Source organism: Miniopterus natalensis, chromosome 1, assembly GCF_054644295.1.
Source record: "Miniopterus natalensis isolate mMinNat1 chromosome 1, mMinNat1.hap1, whole genome shotgun sequence".
Taxonomy (NCBI): domain Eukaryota; kingdom Metazoa; phylum Chordata; class Mammalia; order Chiroptera; family Miniopteridae; genus Miniopterus; species Miniopterus natalensis.
The window spans coordinates 30479079-30496337 of record NC_142081.1 but is presented as its reverse complement, the minus strand read 5'-3'; the positions used below and the strand labels follow the sequence as shown (position 1 = coordinate 30496337).

At 34.9% G+C, this 17259-nt stretch overlaps 1 protein-coding gene across 1 annotated transcript in view; it reads left to right on the top strand.

The window, feature by feature from the left end:
* Positions 1-17259, top strand: part of MNAT1 (MNAT1 component of CDK activating kinase) — a 145962-nt gene that overhangs the window by 29668 nt on the left and 99035 nt on the right. The window contains exons 2-3 of the mRNA XM_016198215.2: positions 8769-8921; positions 10238-10311. Of these exons, the coding sequence (XP_016053701.1) occupies positions 8769-8921; positions 10238-10311 (227 nt within the window). The remainder of the gene's footprint in view (positions 1-8768; positions 8922-10237; positions 10312-17259) is intronic.

Genomic DNA, 17259 nt, shown 5'->3' with positions numbered 1-17259 from the left:
GATTTATTAAAAACTCCAGAATATATCCATTTAAAAATTGTATGGTTGTCCTTAATGGTATTTGTAAATTTTTTTTTAATTGTTACCTGAGGATATTTTTTCCATTGCTTTTTCAGGGAGAGACAGAGAGAGAGAAAGAAACAAACATATGAGAGACACACATTAATTGGTTGCCTCCCACACTCACCCTGACCAGGGCCAGTGATGGTGCCTGCAACTGAGGCACGTGCCCTTGGCCAGAATTGAACCTGGGACCCTTCAGTCCGGGAGCCGATGCTCTAACCACTGAGCAAACAGGCTAGGGCAGTATTTGTAATTTTGAAGAGTTGCATGTTTAATACCTTTACTCTTGGTTGACTTTTAAAAATCTTGGTTGACCTTAAATAATTTTTTTTTTTTTTTTTGGTCTATGTAAATGATATGGCCCACAGAAACACAAGGAAAAATTCTAATGGGTTTTAGAGTTATATCTCTGAACAGGATTTTTCTAACATTTCTTTCAGGATAACAACAAAATATTTCAAATGGAGGTAGGGCAAGAGGAGGACTAGAATAAACTAGGAATGTTTTTAAAAAGTACTACTGCTGTAATAGAAATGCTTACTGTGTCTTAGGCATAATACTGAATGCTCTTTATTCATTATCTCATTTAATCTTTATAATAACTCTAATTGGTAGGTACTGTTAATATCCTCTTTTTATGGATGTGGGAAGTGAGGCTGAGAGACTTTAAGTAACTTGCCTAAGGTAACAAAACTAGTAAATGGCTCAGCCTGGATTCAACTAGGTCTAATTGATGACAAATCTCTGCTTCTAAATTACCATGCTATAATTCACTTCCCACAAACCCTTTTTGTCTTTCTCCTCTATATCAGAATGGGAGTGATGCCAAGGCTATGTGCATTTTCAAAAGTTACCCTAGTCCCAAGGTTGTAATGTTGAGTTTACATTTTTAAATTATTTTTGCATACAAAATATATATGTAATGTGTAGCTTAATACATAATAACAAGAAATCAAACACCTGTGTATTTACTACCTAGATTAAGAAATAGAATATTACTGATAACTTTGAAGCCTCTATCCTTTCTCTATCATATTTCCTCCTTCTCCCATAGAGATGACTACTACCCTGAATTTTGTGTTAATCATTCTTTTTTTCTTTATAGATTTGCCACATATTGCTGGGTCTCTAAGCAGTATGTTATTTAGTTTTGAATTTTATGTAAGTGTACGTATTGTATATGTGTTCTTTCAAAAAAGATTTTTAAAGTATATTGTTTAGTAGTATTAAGTATATTCACAGTGTTGTGCAAAAGATCTGTAGAACTGAAACTCTATACCCATTAACATCCATTCTCACTTGCCCTACTCCCTAGCCCTTAACACCCACCTTTCTATTTTCTGTTTCTCTGATTTTGACTACTTTAGATACTTCATATAAGTGGAATCATACAGTATTTGTCCTTTAATGACTGGCTTATTTCCCTTAGCATAATGTCCTCAAGGTTCACTCATTTTGTTGCATGTGGCAGAATTTCCTTCATTTTTTAAGGCTGAATTCCATTGGGTATATATACCACATTTTGTTTATCCATTCAGCCATTGATGGACATTTAGGTTGTTTCCATATTTTGGCTATTGTGAATAATGTTACAGTGAACATGGGAGTGAAGATACCTTTTCAAGATCCTTACATAAGTTCTTTAGTATATATACTTAGAATGTGATTCCTGGCTCATATGGTAATTTTTAATTTTTGGAGGAACCTCCATACTGTTTTCCAGAGTGACTTCACCATTTGACATTCTCACAAGCAGTGTACAAAGGGTTCCAATTTATATATATGTTCTTTTCAACTTTGTTCATTCAACATTGTGTTTTTGAGTTATAATTTTGAGATTCACCCATGTTGATGCATATAGTTGTAATTTATTCATTTCTACTGCTATATAGTATAACATGACAATATTGCATTTTATTTATTCCACTGTTAATGGATATATTGGTTGTTTCCAAATTTGTTTTTGCTGTAGGAAATACTTCTATAACATTCTTGTACATGTCTCCTGGGGCACATGGGTTAGAATAGAATTGTTTGGTCACAAGGCATGTGCATGTTTAATTTTACTAGGAAATAGCAAATTGTTCCCCCAAACAGGTTGTACAGTCTACATTCCTATCAGCAGTGTGAAAACCCGGTTTTCTACATCTTTGTCAACATTTGGTATTGTCAGACTTTAAAATTAAAACAAATTTTCAGATATCGAATGGTATTTTACTCTAGTTATGTATTTCCTTGAATGTTCATCTTTTCATGCTTCTTGGTAGTTTGTGGTTCCTCTTCTATTAATGTCTCTCTGTGGTGAGAATCTGATCACTTTTCACTCTATCTTCATTGCTTTCATCTTGGTTTGAGTATTTTCATTTACAATAATAGCCCATGACCTGGTTTATTTGTTTGCCCATGCCCCAGTACAGAGGCCAGAATGATCTATTAAATAGTAATTTATATCATGTCACTCCTCTGCTCTGAACTCTGCAGTAACTTCCCATTTCTTGTACAATAAAAGCCAGAGACCTTACAGTGTTCTTTCTGTTTTGTACGACCTTTCTACAGTCTCTCTGATAAGCTGCATGAAGACATGGGTCTTTGTTTTGCTCACTGAGGCATCCCCAGTGCTTCCAAAAGTGTCTGTCACATAGTAGGCACTTAGTGAATATTTATTGTATAAATTTGAATTTGGCAACTAAATAAATGCCCAGTTTTTATGGTGTGTAGATTTTCCTCAAAATATTTTCATTCTCTGAATAAATACGAATTTTCTGTAAAACTAAACAATAACATACAGCACTTTTATACTTTCAGTTATACTCTCAGTTAATTTTCCTTTCTTGAACATTTGTTTAGATGAATTAAAGAGCACATGTTTAAGGGATCTAATTACTTTTGATTATGAGTTTTATAACAGAATAATCACTAGGCAATTTTAAGATCAAAATGAGAATTTAGATCAGAAACTCAGATTGCATTGTTGGTTTCATCAGAGATAACCTCATTTCATGTTAATCACAAATGGACAATCTAATGGATCTAAAGTAAAAAAAACAACTTGAGAGTTCTTGGTTGTAGTCTAGTACAGGTTGCAGAGTGCCAGGGTGCTGGGTAGAAATGAAGAGTAATTCCAAGCCTCTGAGGTGGCTGAATAAGCAAATGAAGAGAGGAAGGCAAAATCCAAAAGCTATTGTTTTTGATGAGTTGAAATTATGGTAGATGATAGAGAAACTAAGAGTTGGAGCCGTTATGTTTGATGTTGTGAGTGGAACTATACTAAGGTGTTGTATTCATTCAGTTAATATTTGTCCTGAAATACAAGACTTGGGATACTACTGAGCATAACAAATGTGATTCCTATGGTTGTCGAATAATCTAGTAGGAGAGACAGATACTAAATACAAAAATTAACAGATATAAAATTATTGATTTTGAGGAGTGGGTGATAAGAGAGCAGAATGTATATCAGTTGGGGTTTAGACAAGAAAACAAAAGCCACCCTAGGTATTTTAAGCCGTTAGGAATTTAATACAGGCAATTACCAGTTTACAAACTCCCTAGGAATGAGGGAAGGGAAACTGCCACATTCAGGAAGTCAGGAAGAGTAAGAATTGTAGGAAAACTGCTGTGGCTGATCTCAGTTGTTTTTATCGTTGCAGTCAGTAATTCATAGGGGAACACCTAAAAGCTGTGAATGAAACCTCATGTGGCATATGCTTATGCCCACATGCCCATCTATTGCTGCTGATGGAGCAATAATGTTTCTACTGCCCTTTAGTCTTCCAAATCTTTTGCAGATGTTTATCAAGAGGTAGAGTCAAAACTCTACCATCTTGCTGCCAGGTTTTTGGAAAATGTAGTTCCCAGATTTCTCAGAGTCCCTGGGAAAACAATATACCATAGTCAACTATGAGAAAAAAATAACAGGGTTACCAACTTTCGGTGGTAAAGAAGGTGTCTCTAAAGAGGAAACATCTGATAGATAAGATATTTTAAAAGATGGAGAGGTTAATTTCTAAAAGAATTTTGCCTATTTTATGGCACAAGTGGAGGATGACCTTAGATAGGAATAGGGACAATTTTTCAGTAAGAGTCTTTCTGAACAGAAGACATTTGGTTTGAGCATTGATTTAGGAGACAGCTGTAGGAAGATTGGGGAGAAGAAGATAAGTACAGTTGCCCTGAAACTTGAATGACTTTGGCATGTTAAAAGGACAGAAAGAAGACAGTATTACGTTGATTGATAGGACATGTAGCTGGAGAGTTAGGTGGGAGTCAGGTCAGGTAGTATCTTTAAGGGTCTGGTAACACATTTGGATTGTATGCTATTTAACATGTGACCTCATTGGGTCTTGAACAAGGAATTGAAATGAGCGAATTTCCAGTTTAAAGAGATTATTCTGGCTATTCTATAAAGAATAAATTTGGGAGAAGGAGGTGAGAGAGTTGGAGGCAATAGTGGAAGCAAGGAGAGCAGTTGGGAGGCTTTAGCAGTACTTCAGATGATAAGTGACAGTGACTTATAACTGGAAATGGCCAAAAGTGGATGCATTTTGGCAAGTGTTTTAGATGTGATGTCAGTTGATCTTGCTGTAAATTAGCTGTGAGGAATTAGGCAGAGAGAAATCAAGGGGCTTTTCGATTTTTGGATTGAGCAACTGGGTGGGTGGTGGTGACATTTACTGAAATAGGAATACCTGGTGAGGAGCAGGTAGAGCAGGATGAAAGAACCAAGAATCCTGTGTGGGCTTGTTATGTTTGAGATAACCTTAGACATCTAAGTGGAATTATTGATTAGGTAGTCGAGCTGGAAACTGGAGCTCAGGAATGAGCTCAAGTCTGTAGTCTAGTTCTGAGAGTCATAGTTAAAGCCATTTATACTAGATGTGATTATTTATGGAGGAAGAAGAATGCCCAGGACATAACTGTAGGCACTTCAGCTTTTAGCTGTCTTACAGAGAAGAAGGAGCCAGCAAAAGAAATGGAAGAGCAGGCAGGTAAGGGGAAAACCAGATATGGATGAGGTCACAGAAGCGTAGGGGATATGGTGTTCTCAGGTGGAGGAAGTGATCAGTTGTGTTAACTAATTAACTAGTGCTCATTTAAGTGATCTACCTCAAAAATTTCCTCATTCTTTAAAGGCAAAGATTTTGTTCAAATGGTCTGTTTAGTTAAGATTCCTAAAATGTTTTTAGATATGGCTTTACAATCGGTGGTCACTGGTACAGAAATGTTAGGCAGCATATTTTGGGAGAAAAAACTTCCTTGGTAATATCCAGCTCCTATCCTAGAAAGTTCAGTACACATGTGTTTTAGAAATAATTTTTAAAAAAATGTTTTTACTAATTTCAGAGAGAGGGAGGGAGACTGAGAGAGAGACAGAAACATCAATGAGAGAGAAACATTGATTGATTGCCTCCCACACCCCCCCACTGGGGATGGAGCCGCAACCTGGGCATGTGCCCTGACCGGGAATCTAACTGTGACCTCCTGATTCATGGGAGGATGCTCAGCCAACTGAGCCACACCAGTTGGGCAAGAAATAATTTTTTGTAGGAGTAAATTTTTAACAGAAGTTATCATTTGGTTTTTATTTTTCAAGACCATGGGCTTCTGTTTTGAGTTGTTTCCAGAAGCCAGGGGGCTAAAGAAGAATGGAAAGTGCTGATAAAACTAGGTTACTTTAAAGAAAGTCTTACATACAGTGTTTGTGATTATGTTTTCTTAAGTTTGTTTATTTTAATAATTATTGAAATTTTGCATGGAATATAATCTCTCTTGAAGAAGTAAAAACAAACAGGTTGATTACTAATCTTGACAGAAGAATAAGTAGTTAAATATTCTTGATATAAGAAAATAAAATCTAAAATAAATTGTTCAGAGACAAAAGAGGGTAGGCACTATTCTGGTTTTTAAAAACAAAGAAAACCATAAAAATGTCTTTGGGAATAGGTAATGACTGAGAATTTTGGCTTTTTCAGCAATTTTTTTTCCCGTTCTGCAGAATATAAGATTTTGTTTGAAAAAATTCATAGCACTCTGAGGCAAAAGATTGCCCACATACTGCTGTTTTGATTGCTCTGTTGCCAGATGAAGTGAACTAGCAATTATCAACTTTTCTTCTTTTTTTTTATATGATTAGTGTTTGTGTCTAATTTGTAAATATATATTGTAAATATGTAGAAAAAGATCTGGCCACGTAAGCTCTAAATTTAACAGTAGTATGTTATCTGTGGGAGGTGAGGTGTAGAACAGAATGAAGTAGAACTTTTTTTTCTCTGTGTTCTGTATTTGAGCTTAAAAAAAAAAAGAGGAATTGTTTGTTCTTTTCAGCAATTAAAATTAGAGAAAAAGTGGAAAGTGGTATAGGAACATAAATTATTATTTTTAATCCTCACCAGAGGATCTGTTTTTATTGATTCTAAAGAGAGAGGAAGGGATGGAGGAAGGGAAGGGATTGGGGTGAGGGGGAAGTGGGAGAGAGAGGGGAGAGGGGGAGAGAGAGGGGAGAGGGGGAGAGAAAGAGAAACATTGGTGTGAGAGAGAAACATTGATTGGTTGCCTCCTGTACACACAGCAACCAGGGATCCAGCTTGCATCCTGGGTGTGTGCCCTGACCAAGAATCAAACTTGCGACCCTTCGATGCACTGGACGATGCTCCAACCAACTAAGCCACACTGGTCAGGGCAAAAAATAAATTATTTTAAAAATTATTTAATACTGTTGAAATCCTTATGATTTAAGGCAGATTTTTTAAAAGCGGAGATGTAGAACTGATGGCGGAAATGAATAATGGATTATGTTTAATATACAGTCTGACCTTTAGAAATATTAAAATGTTTATATTACCTTGTTGACTGAATTATCGATAGACTACTCTCCAAGTCACTGAAATACAGAATATTATTTGTGGCTCTATAGTTTTAAGTATTTCAGAATGCTCCTTGCCTATAAATATCTTTAGTCAGTGTAGTTATAAAGTATGCTCCTTTTCAGCTTCTGTAGTTGGATTTAATTTTCTTCAACCCCAAAGATGAGGGGAAATGCACCACTCTCAGTCATCCCAATCCCAGAATGATCTCTGTTCTCCCTCTTAGGGATTTTTTTTCTTTATTTTGATGACACTGTTAAGATAGAATGATGCGGTGGGGAGAGGGACTGGGGAGGGGGAAGGAACGGGGGGGGGAACGGGTCATTGGGGAGAAAAAGGGACTTCTGTAATATTTTAAACAAAAATAAAATTTAAAAAAAAGATAGAATGATGCAAAGGTGAATGTTAGTATTTTATTAATAACCAACTAATTAATGATATAATTAGTAACTTACTAATTTTATTAATAAGGATTAAAAATTCTTATTTCCCTATTTCATTCTTCTCATTTAGCTTATTCCATAAGTTGACTACATATTTGGGGAAATCAACTTTTATTGTTAGAATTTTTCTCTTTCTATCATAATTTTTGTTATGTATAGTTTATTGAGTACTTATTAATTGTCAAGCACTGGGGATAGAGCATAAGATAGGCCAAATTCCTGCCCTCATGAAGTTTATATCCTAGCGGGGGTTACAGAAAATAAGCACATAAAGAAAGGAAGAATTTCAGATAATGCTAAGAAAGGAGTAGTGTGTGGCCCTAACGTATTTGGAGTTGGGCAAGATTACAACTGGATGACTGCATACCAAAATGTGTAAATACTTAAAAGTTATGAATGAAGGTAAATCCCCGGCACAGTCTTAGTTTCCACTCTGCATCCTGAGTTCCCTGTTGCCTGCATCCTCAAGATCCAGAGGCTAAAGGAGCTGCTCTCTTCTCTGGCCAGCCTTTCCACTTGCTAGTCTGATTAGTAGCATGGATCTTTTGGGGCGGGGCAGGGTTGATTGGGTGATACATGCATCCATCTAAAACAGTATGGTAATTGATCCTGTCAAGTCCTCAGGAATCTGGTACAGAGAGGTTGGCTTCTCAAGTTCCTATTTTTCCAACTCAAGACTTCTAAGCTCTTCCCCATATCAAACTGTCCAGAAAGAGAGGAGAAAGGAGAGAGATGCAGGTATCTGGGAAACCCGTGTAGGTAATCACTTTGGTAGATTTGGGGCAGCCAATTTTAACTGGTTAAAGTTTTGTAAGTAGCCACTCTTTCCAGGATTTCTTGGGCAGAAGTGGTGCTAGTTTTCTCCTTTCTGTGCACACACATACCCACGTGGTGGTGGTGGCCTGGGGACCTCCTTCAGCTAGCACTTCTCTCTTGTAATTTCCATTTGCTTAATTGCTTACTGAACTTTCAAAAAACTTTCTTATAAGGCTGAAAGGGGAAAAAAAGTTTTGGTCTTAGTGATTGTGCTATGCAGTGTCCTCTCAAGTGTAGATGTGGCAGAGGCTTTTCTTGCCCAGGTCTAAGGGTGATAGACTCTCCCTATCCTGCTACCTCTGAATCCTCCTAGTCCCCAACTCTATTTGTTTTAATTTGTAAGTTTGTTTAATTTGGAAAACCAAATTGGTATTCCTTGGAATACCGATGTCTGAAAAGTAACCTCCAAATGAAAATAAACATTTTCCAAAAATTTTTGTAAGATTTTAAGTAGCAATGACTAATTCCCCCCACAAAAGCCCATCCAAACAAAAACACACCAAAACATAAAAAGGCAAACTGTGTACAGACTTGTACATTTGCATAATAGCTTAAAAATTATATTGTATTTTTCTCCGTACAGGTGTGAAAGTTGTGTGGATTTACTGTTTGTGAGAGGAGCTGGAAACTGTCCTGAGTGTGGCACTCCTCTCAGAAAGAGCAACTTTAGGGTGCAGCTCTTTGAAGATCCTACTGTTGACAAGGAGGTTGAGATTCGGAAAAAAGTGCTAAAGATGTAAGTATTATTGCTTGAATGATTCATTTCACAAAGAGGACTTTAATAATTATTTCAATAATTGATATCATTATTTTCAGATAGAAATGTGGACAGTTTGGTATGTGAATAAATAAGTATAAATTCATCTATGTATTTGTTCAACAAATGTTAATTCTTAGAGAACCCAGAAATATTAATTATCTAGCCTGTGTTGCAGAAGAGTAGATCCTCTTGATCGATGGTTTCACAATTCATTTATTTGCTATTTTTACATTAATTTAATTAATATATATATATTGAGTGCCTACTATGTGCAAACACTGCATTATACTCATTATGCACTAAGTGTGGAATGAGTGAAACAGCTACTCTCAAAGGCTTCCAGTATGGTGGCATAGGAGACCATAGAGGTGGACAATTTAAAACAGGCAAACAAAATGCATGTGGGATCACAAATTGAGAAAAATACTGTGAGGCTAGTGACTGAATGTTGATGTGGGTCAGTGATGCAGATAAGGCCCGAGGAGCTAACATTTAAGTTGAGATTTTAAGGTTCTTAAAGAAAATCATGTGTTAGCTATAATTTATTTTGATATATATCTCTATGTATGTGTGTGTGCACATACATATTCTTTTTCATTTATAAATTTAGTTTTTTACTCTTTGTTAATAGCTTTGGGTTTCATTTTATTTGTCCTCTTGTTATAAGCCACCTTATTGTTTTTGAATTTTAAAGAATTAATTTATTTATTTTGGTGGTTACATTTCAACCTGGTCACCAGAGTTTTAGCAGCATCTTTCCAGGTACCGAACCAGTTTTACTTTGTCAGTGCCCTAAGCTGCTCTTTTATTATTTGGATTACTTCTAGGAGACAGTCTCTCTTAGATTCTTGTCTTTTATCATTAATGCCTATGGGTTTCTAATTCTTCACAGGTAATACAGTATTTACAAATTTTCCTGATGTAGCATTCCTTAGACTATGACTGTCTTGAAAAATAGTAGTGTAGTGTTTGAATTAATTTTTAGCTTTCTGGAAATTAGCGAATCTGTAAGAAGTAAGCAGTATCATGATTTTCAATGATAGACCTGGTTTAAGCTCACTTTCCATTCTTTCAGGGCCATAGTTTGCCATAAGTCTTAGAAGGATTTTGTACTGTACCACTCTCTCCTTATTCTACTCCTTCTCTGTAGTCATATGAATTTAAGAACAACAGTGTTTTATATAGTAAGCAATCCTTTTCTATGTATCATGTATAAATTAAGTAAGAATAAACAAACTAGTTAGGTAATATTGAAAGCAAGTGATATGTTAATTTTTCTTTTTCTGTTAAAGATACAATAAAAGAGAAGAAGATTTTCCTAGTCTAAGAGAATATAATGATTTCTTAGAGGAAGTGGAAGAAATTGGTAAGTTTTCAATGCTTATATTTTTGGTGTTCTAACCTGTGCTTTTATCTTCTAGGCACCAAGAAGAACATTTCACAACTCTAGCAAGCTTTGTTGTGATAGCTGATGTTTACCTAATTACTTTTTCTTTTTTAATATTGAAAAAATATTCTTTTTTACTGATTTTTAGACAGAGAGGAAGGGAGAGAGTTGGAGAGATAGAAACATTGATGAGAGAGAAACATCATCTATCGGCTGCCTCCTGCACGCCCCCTACTGGGGATTGAGCTTGAAACCCGGGCATGTGCCCTGACTAGGATTGAACCAGCACCTTGTGGTTCATAGGTCGACACTCAACCATTGAGCCACACCGGCCACCTACCTAATTACTTTCTGTTGCACTTAATCATGTTTGTTATATTGAAGACATATTTAAGTAAAGGACATACTTAAGTAATAAACATTTTGTCTTAGGAAAAATATAATGAATATCACTTTATAGCTGGGAAAGAAGGCTGATCTGTATATATCATCTGTGTGTTGGTGATGTATTAGAGTAAACAAAAAGAAAGAATATTCAGATTTTTTAAAAACAGGATTTCTATGAACTGTATCCATGGTGACTAAAGCCATGTGTTTATCATCATTTATGCTTCTATGATACAATAGTTTCAAAATACTTTGAGGCAGTTGACTGTTGAAGTGGCATTCTATTTAGTGTTATTCTAGAATCAGAGGTTAGAGTAATCTTAGTGCCTTTTATTTCTCTGGTGATTAGTTAAAAGGATGTCATCAAAAGAAAGTATTGTTTCTGTTTTCTTAAGTAAGATTTCAGAGATGTTAAAAAATCTGAAAGTTGTTGTATGTCAATTAAAAAATTAATGTTTTTAAAGTTGCCATAATTATTATTACTCAATACAAGCTTAGAAATGATACAAAAAATCATGGACTGTGAAAATTAGAATGAGACTAAAAGAATTAAACAATCATCTTTTTAATTTTTCTCTCAAACCTGATAGCCAAGCTATACTCACTTATTTCTCATTTAAAATATGATGATAATAAAATTTATTATTCTTGAGAAAGTTTATATATGGTAAATTATTAGAAAATTCAAATTCTTGAGCAAGGGAGTATTCTAATTCCTTTAATTTTTTTTACTAACTGAGATAAACCCAGAAAAATTTTTTTATTTTCACTGTTACTGAAACTTTTCTAAAATATCTAAGTTCATTTGTTATGTCATAGCAAATAGCATATACAGAACATAATTTAGGCTTTTCCTGGGATTTCTTAGTGCTTTGGAGTCATTGCTTTTTCATTATAATTGTTCATTGCACTTTGAATGTCATCTTAGCAACTATGAATGGCTATGGATTTTAGCTGAGAAGATCATGGAATTGGGAAAGCCAAGGCAAAGTAGAAAAGTTAAGAGATAGACTGTGAAGATAAACCAAAAAGAAATCTGTAAGAACTGGGCAAGTATGCAGATATGTAGAAATATGGCTATACACATAGATATTAAGCATAGGACAAAAAGTCTGGTCAGACAATAAAGAGAAAAGAGATCATAGATGTTACAGAGCAAGTTGAATATATGGTCACAAGTCTAACCAGGCAGGCAGGATAATTAAAAGAAACTGATGGATAAAGAAGGTGGAGAAGAAGAGATCTTGATTCTGGAAGAAGGTTCTGGTTGAGTCATGATTTAAAAAAATATATATATATATATGTGTGTATATATATGTATATATATATGTGTATATATATATATATATATATATATATATATATTGCTATGAGATGAATTCGTTTGAAGAAATGAACAACCTGGGGCCCATAGGAAAAATGAGGTTCATATCTAGAAGTGGGAGCTAGGATTGGCAGGTAAGAGCAAATCTGGATATTAGGGCTATACAATATGTAATCCTTTCTTTACCAGATAAGGAAACTGTGGCTCAGAGCATTTAATTTGAAAGTGATTCTATTATGTATATTTATGAAGGACTGTCTTCAGTTGCAGTATGTTGAAGCTCTCTTAATCAACGTCCATGCAATTGACTCATTGGAGTAACTGACATTTCCCAGTTTTCCCATAAAATGTACTGACTGATGCCCAAAACATAATGAATACAGGATGGATTCTCTCCATTAGAAGATGTCTTCAAGTACACCAGTTCAGTTATACACTTAGAGTTGTATGCATTGGCGACCAAACCTTATGCCAGTGCTACTTGTTATGTTGGGTAGAGAGCAGTTCTATTGTATTTTAAAATATTGATGAAGTTTGGGACCTAGTCTCATAGACTTATAGTTTATTTTCTGAACTTCATCTCAATTCAGCAAATATTAATTGTTCTATGTGAATTGCTTCACTTGCTGGGAACATACGATTTTTTTGCCTTCAGTAAGTTCAGACTCTAAAGGGGGAAATAATTATGTAAACTAATGACTATAATTTAATGTGAAAGTAGTATAAGCATTTATTTAAAAAGTGTTATGGAATACAGATAACAGAACAGTTCAGCATTTAGGGAATAAAGGTGTAGTTTGGTGAAGTTCAGAGAAGAGGTCACATTTGAGTTTTTGATCTTAAAGATGAATAGTAATTTACCAGGTAGAAAGGATAGAAGAACCTTTGTAGCAAAAGACAAAGTCACAGAGATAAAAGGGTGGTGAGCATGTTGGAGAATAAGCATGTAATCTGCTACAGGTAGCTACAACTGAGGAATGACTAGAGGTGAGGCTTGAAAAACAGACTAGGCCGTCAGCTAGGCTGTCAGGGTAAGAATTTATTCTATGACTGATAGTGAGCCAGTGGGACAGTGTCGTCGTGATGTGGAATAATGACAGGAGTTACTCAAGGCTTTGAAACCATTTTTAAGGGACTATTAAGACAGTAATTTGGATGAGAAATAATGAGAGCTTGGAGTCAGTAGCAGGGGTAATAGATGTTTTAGAGATAGAATATTCAAGTGACTGATATAGGAAGGAGCAGCAAGGATAAATTAAAATAATTTGACCTTGAGCAGTTGTATGGTATTCATCAGGAAAATAAAGCTGGAGAATAGGCAGTATTTCTTATTGTTTTGTTTTGTTGTGTGGAAAGTGTAGAAATGAAGGAAAGACTAGTTTTAGCCTTTTGAAGTTTTGTCAGGGTGTGGCTCCACCATTAGTTGTATGTCATTGCTCTGATTGTTGTATAAATAAACTTCCTCTAAATACCTCGTTTCAAAAGCTATTTACTTTGTATGTTATTCATAAGATAATTAGTTAGATGTTTATTATATCTGTATTGGCTATCTCTGTGTTAAAAGTATAAAATTTTAATAAAAAAATTTGTTGTTGAATTTATTGGGATGACATTGATTAATAAGATTATATAGATTTCAGGTGTACAATTCTATAATGCGTCATCTGTATATTGTGTGTTCATCACTCAAAGTCAAGGCTCCTTTCATCACTATGTATCTCCCCCATTACCCTCTTCTTCCTCTTCTTCCTCTCTTCCCTCTGATAATCACCATACTTAAAATATTAACTTAATTAGATACTTTAAGTGCCCAATTGAGCTGTGCTCATATTATCTCATATAATAATTTTTACAACTCTAAGAGAGACAGACATTTTTATCCCTATTTTACATATGAAGACAAGGCAGAAAGAGCTTAAGTATTGTGCCCAGGATCACATTGCTAGTAAATAATGGTACCAAATTTTAAACATAAGTTTTTCTGACTCTAAGAGCCCATGAAAGTGCTTGGTAGTGTTTGAGAGTAGTTAATAGTCTGAATCTAGAACATAGGGTGCTGATTGGTGCAATAGTGGGAGATAAGAGAAAAAAAAGTTGGCCATGGCCATATTTTGAAGGATCATATGCTTGAACTTGATCTTATAGGTAGAAGCATTCCCTTGAAGATGCTTACGCCTAGAGTGAGGAATAGAGTTGTTAGTGTGGCTAAGGAATCAGTGTTTGAGGATTTATAAATTGGGGACTGGTCATTTTGTTATGTAAATTTCATTATGAACCCTTTGAACATCACAAATGTAAAAAATTTTAAATATTAGAATTTGAATAATGGCATAAAAACTACAAGATAAGGGGCGCACATGAAGATGAACTTTCTTATGGCATTAACAATAGGCTTTTTTCTGTGGTTATGACAATCTAAACATAAAAATTCTTGTTCTTTTTGGCCCCAGGGGGCTATCTCAAAGGTTTGTTCTTAGTTTCATAATAAACAGATTATTCTTTTGGTTCAGGGTATTGCTTATTTTAAAAGGGTGAGAAAGTCCTAAGGGCTTTAATTATGGATTTTGGATGTCAAAAAGACTTCAGAATTGTACTTAAATAACATTAAATCTTTCAGAAAATACAATAGGTTTTTTGTTGGCTTTTAATTCTTGACTAAAAGCAGGTCAACATCTGAGCTACACCAGTAACCAGATAAAGGGCCAAAAGATTGTATTGAAAATTATCTTCTATTTCTTTTTCTTCAAGGCTATTATACCAACCTCATTCATTGCGGCATGAATAAGACTTGCTCCATCTGAAAAGTTTTTAAAATAATAATTCACTTTTGTGTTTTTTTCCTTCTTTTTAAAGGAAGAGATAGTATTATGATTGTGATTCACATCTGTTACGTTGTGATTACCTTTGCTTTCCAAATTACAAAATGAAATAAACAAATTGGTTATTTTAGTTTTATTGGAATTCATCTAAGTTTTTAATAAGCATAAAATAAATAAATTATGTATAAACAGGTAATTTCACTTAGAATTTAACCTTCGTATTTCTGGGTTCTATTTAATGGAAAGTTTAAATCAGTACATTATCTAGCTTGCTGATAAACCTAAACATTCTAGTAGAATTCAACATAGGATATCAGTTTGATTACCTTTACTTCTCAGTAGATTCATACTATAAGAAACCAAAATTATTTATTTTTGTAATTTTACATCTGCTCATTTTGCCATCTGTGTCATTCAATTCTGTAATTATAAAGGTCATTTTAATTAAATCTATAGTTGTAAAGATAATTATAAATGTCAACATTGGTTTATTTCTTTAGTCTTTCTTTTTGTGATAATTCAACAAATATTTCTTGAGCTCTTAACAGATGGGAAGGTCCCTCCTCCCTTTTTAATAGATTTTATTTTTTAGAGCAGTTTTAGATTCACAGTAAAATTAAGCAGAAAGTAAAGAGTTCTCATAATACTCCTGTCCCACACATGCACAGACTCCTTCACTGTAAACATCCTGCACCAGAGTGGTAAATTTGTTATAATCGATGAACCTACGTTGCTACATCATTATTGCCCAAAGTCTATAGTTCACATTAGGGTTTACTGTTGATGTTGTGCATTTTATGGGTTTGGACAAATGTGTAATAGCATGTATTCACCATTATACTATTGTATATAATAGTTTCACTGTCCTAAAAGTCCTCTGTGTTTTCTGCCTATTTGTCACCCCTTTCCTCCTCCCACCCAACCCCTGGCAACAACTGTTTTTTTTTTACTGTCTCCATAGTTTTGCTTTCTCCAAAGTGTCGTATAGTTGGAGTCATACAGTATGTAGCTTTCTCAAGTTGGCTTCTTTTGCTTAGTAATACATATTTAAGGTTTCTCCATGTCTTTTCATGGGTTGATAGTTCATTTCTTTCTAGTGCTGAATAATATTCCCTTGTCTGTATATACCACAGGTCATTTATTCATTCACCTACTGAAGGACATGTTGGTTGCTTCCATGTTTTGGCAATTATGAATAATGCTGCTGTAAATATTTGTGTGCAGGTTTTTGTGTAGACATAGTTTTTAACACCATTGGATAAATACCAAAGAGAACAATTGCTGGATTGTATTGTCTTCACATAGTGGCTGTGCCATTTTACATTCTCACTGCAATGAATCAGGATTCTTGTTGCTCATCATCCTTGCCAGCATTTGTTATGGTCAGTATTTTGGATTTTGGCCATCCTAATGGGTGTATATTGGAAGTTTTTAATTTAAGTACTGGGAGTGATAAAGACAAAGCAAACCTAGAATCTGCCCACAGGCAAACTCTAGTAGGTCAAGTAGATGTGTACATTGAAAATAATTATAAGTGCTACCAGAATAACATTAGATTATGTACTGTGGGCATTTGGGGATGGAGAGATTATACTTGCAAAGTGAATTATAAGGAAGATCTGGGGATTATATTGGGTATAGAAAGGTGAGCCAGATATAGGTATCCACAGTTGTTCTGGGTTGAGGCTGGTACTAAGATGGGGTCTCTGGGACCAATTTGGTCATAGGTATGGAGATAGGAAAGTGTGGGGCAGTGGAATAGCTGAACTGGATTAGAAGTGGTTTTTAGGCATTGAGAGAAGCAATACAGCTAGCATTGTAGATAAGGTTCAGGCTTTGGAATCAGCCTAGGTTAAAATCCTAGTTCCATCATTTGCTAGCTGTATACCTTGGACATAGTTAATATCTTTAAACCTTATCTGTAAAGTGTACCTATCTCAAAAGGTTGTTAGGAGGATTAAGTGGTGTAATTAGGTCATATGTGGTATTTAGTGCCTGTCATGTATTTCATAGGTGTTTGGTTGATACACACACAAACACACATACACACACACTATAGAGTGTATTCCTCAAGCAAAATTTTGAGGAGATCACTTAAGCAAACAAATGAGGGAAAGCCACACTAGCTGGAATTGCTTGGTCTTTCCCGTTTCTCGAAGAGGCTCTGAGGAATCTGCAGAACTCACAAAGCAGAGTGAGGGGGTGGGGGGGAAGGAATGTGAGAGATAAGACTGGATTTTTTTTCAAGGCATTATGGATGCAGAAGCAGTTGAGTGAACTTGGTGATTCATGGCTGAATAACACCATCAGAACTTGTTTTTGAAGGGTTTATTGGTAGTTGATTCCATTAAAAGAAAGAACAGTTTATTTCGTTATAAACATTTCTTCAACAACTAG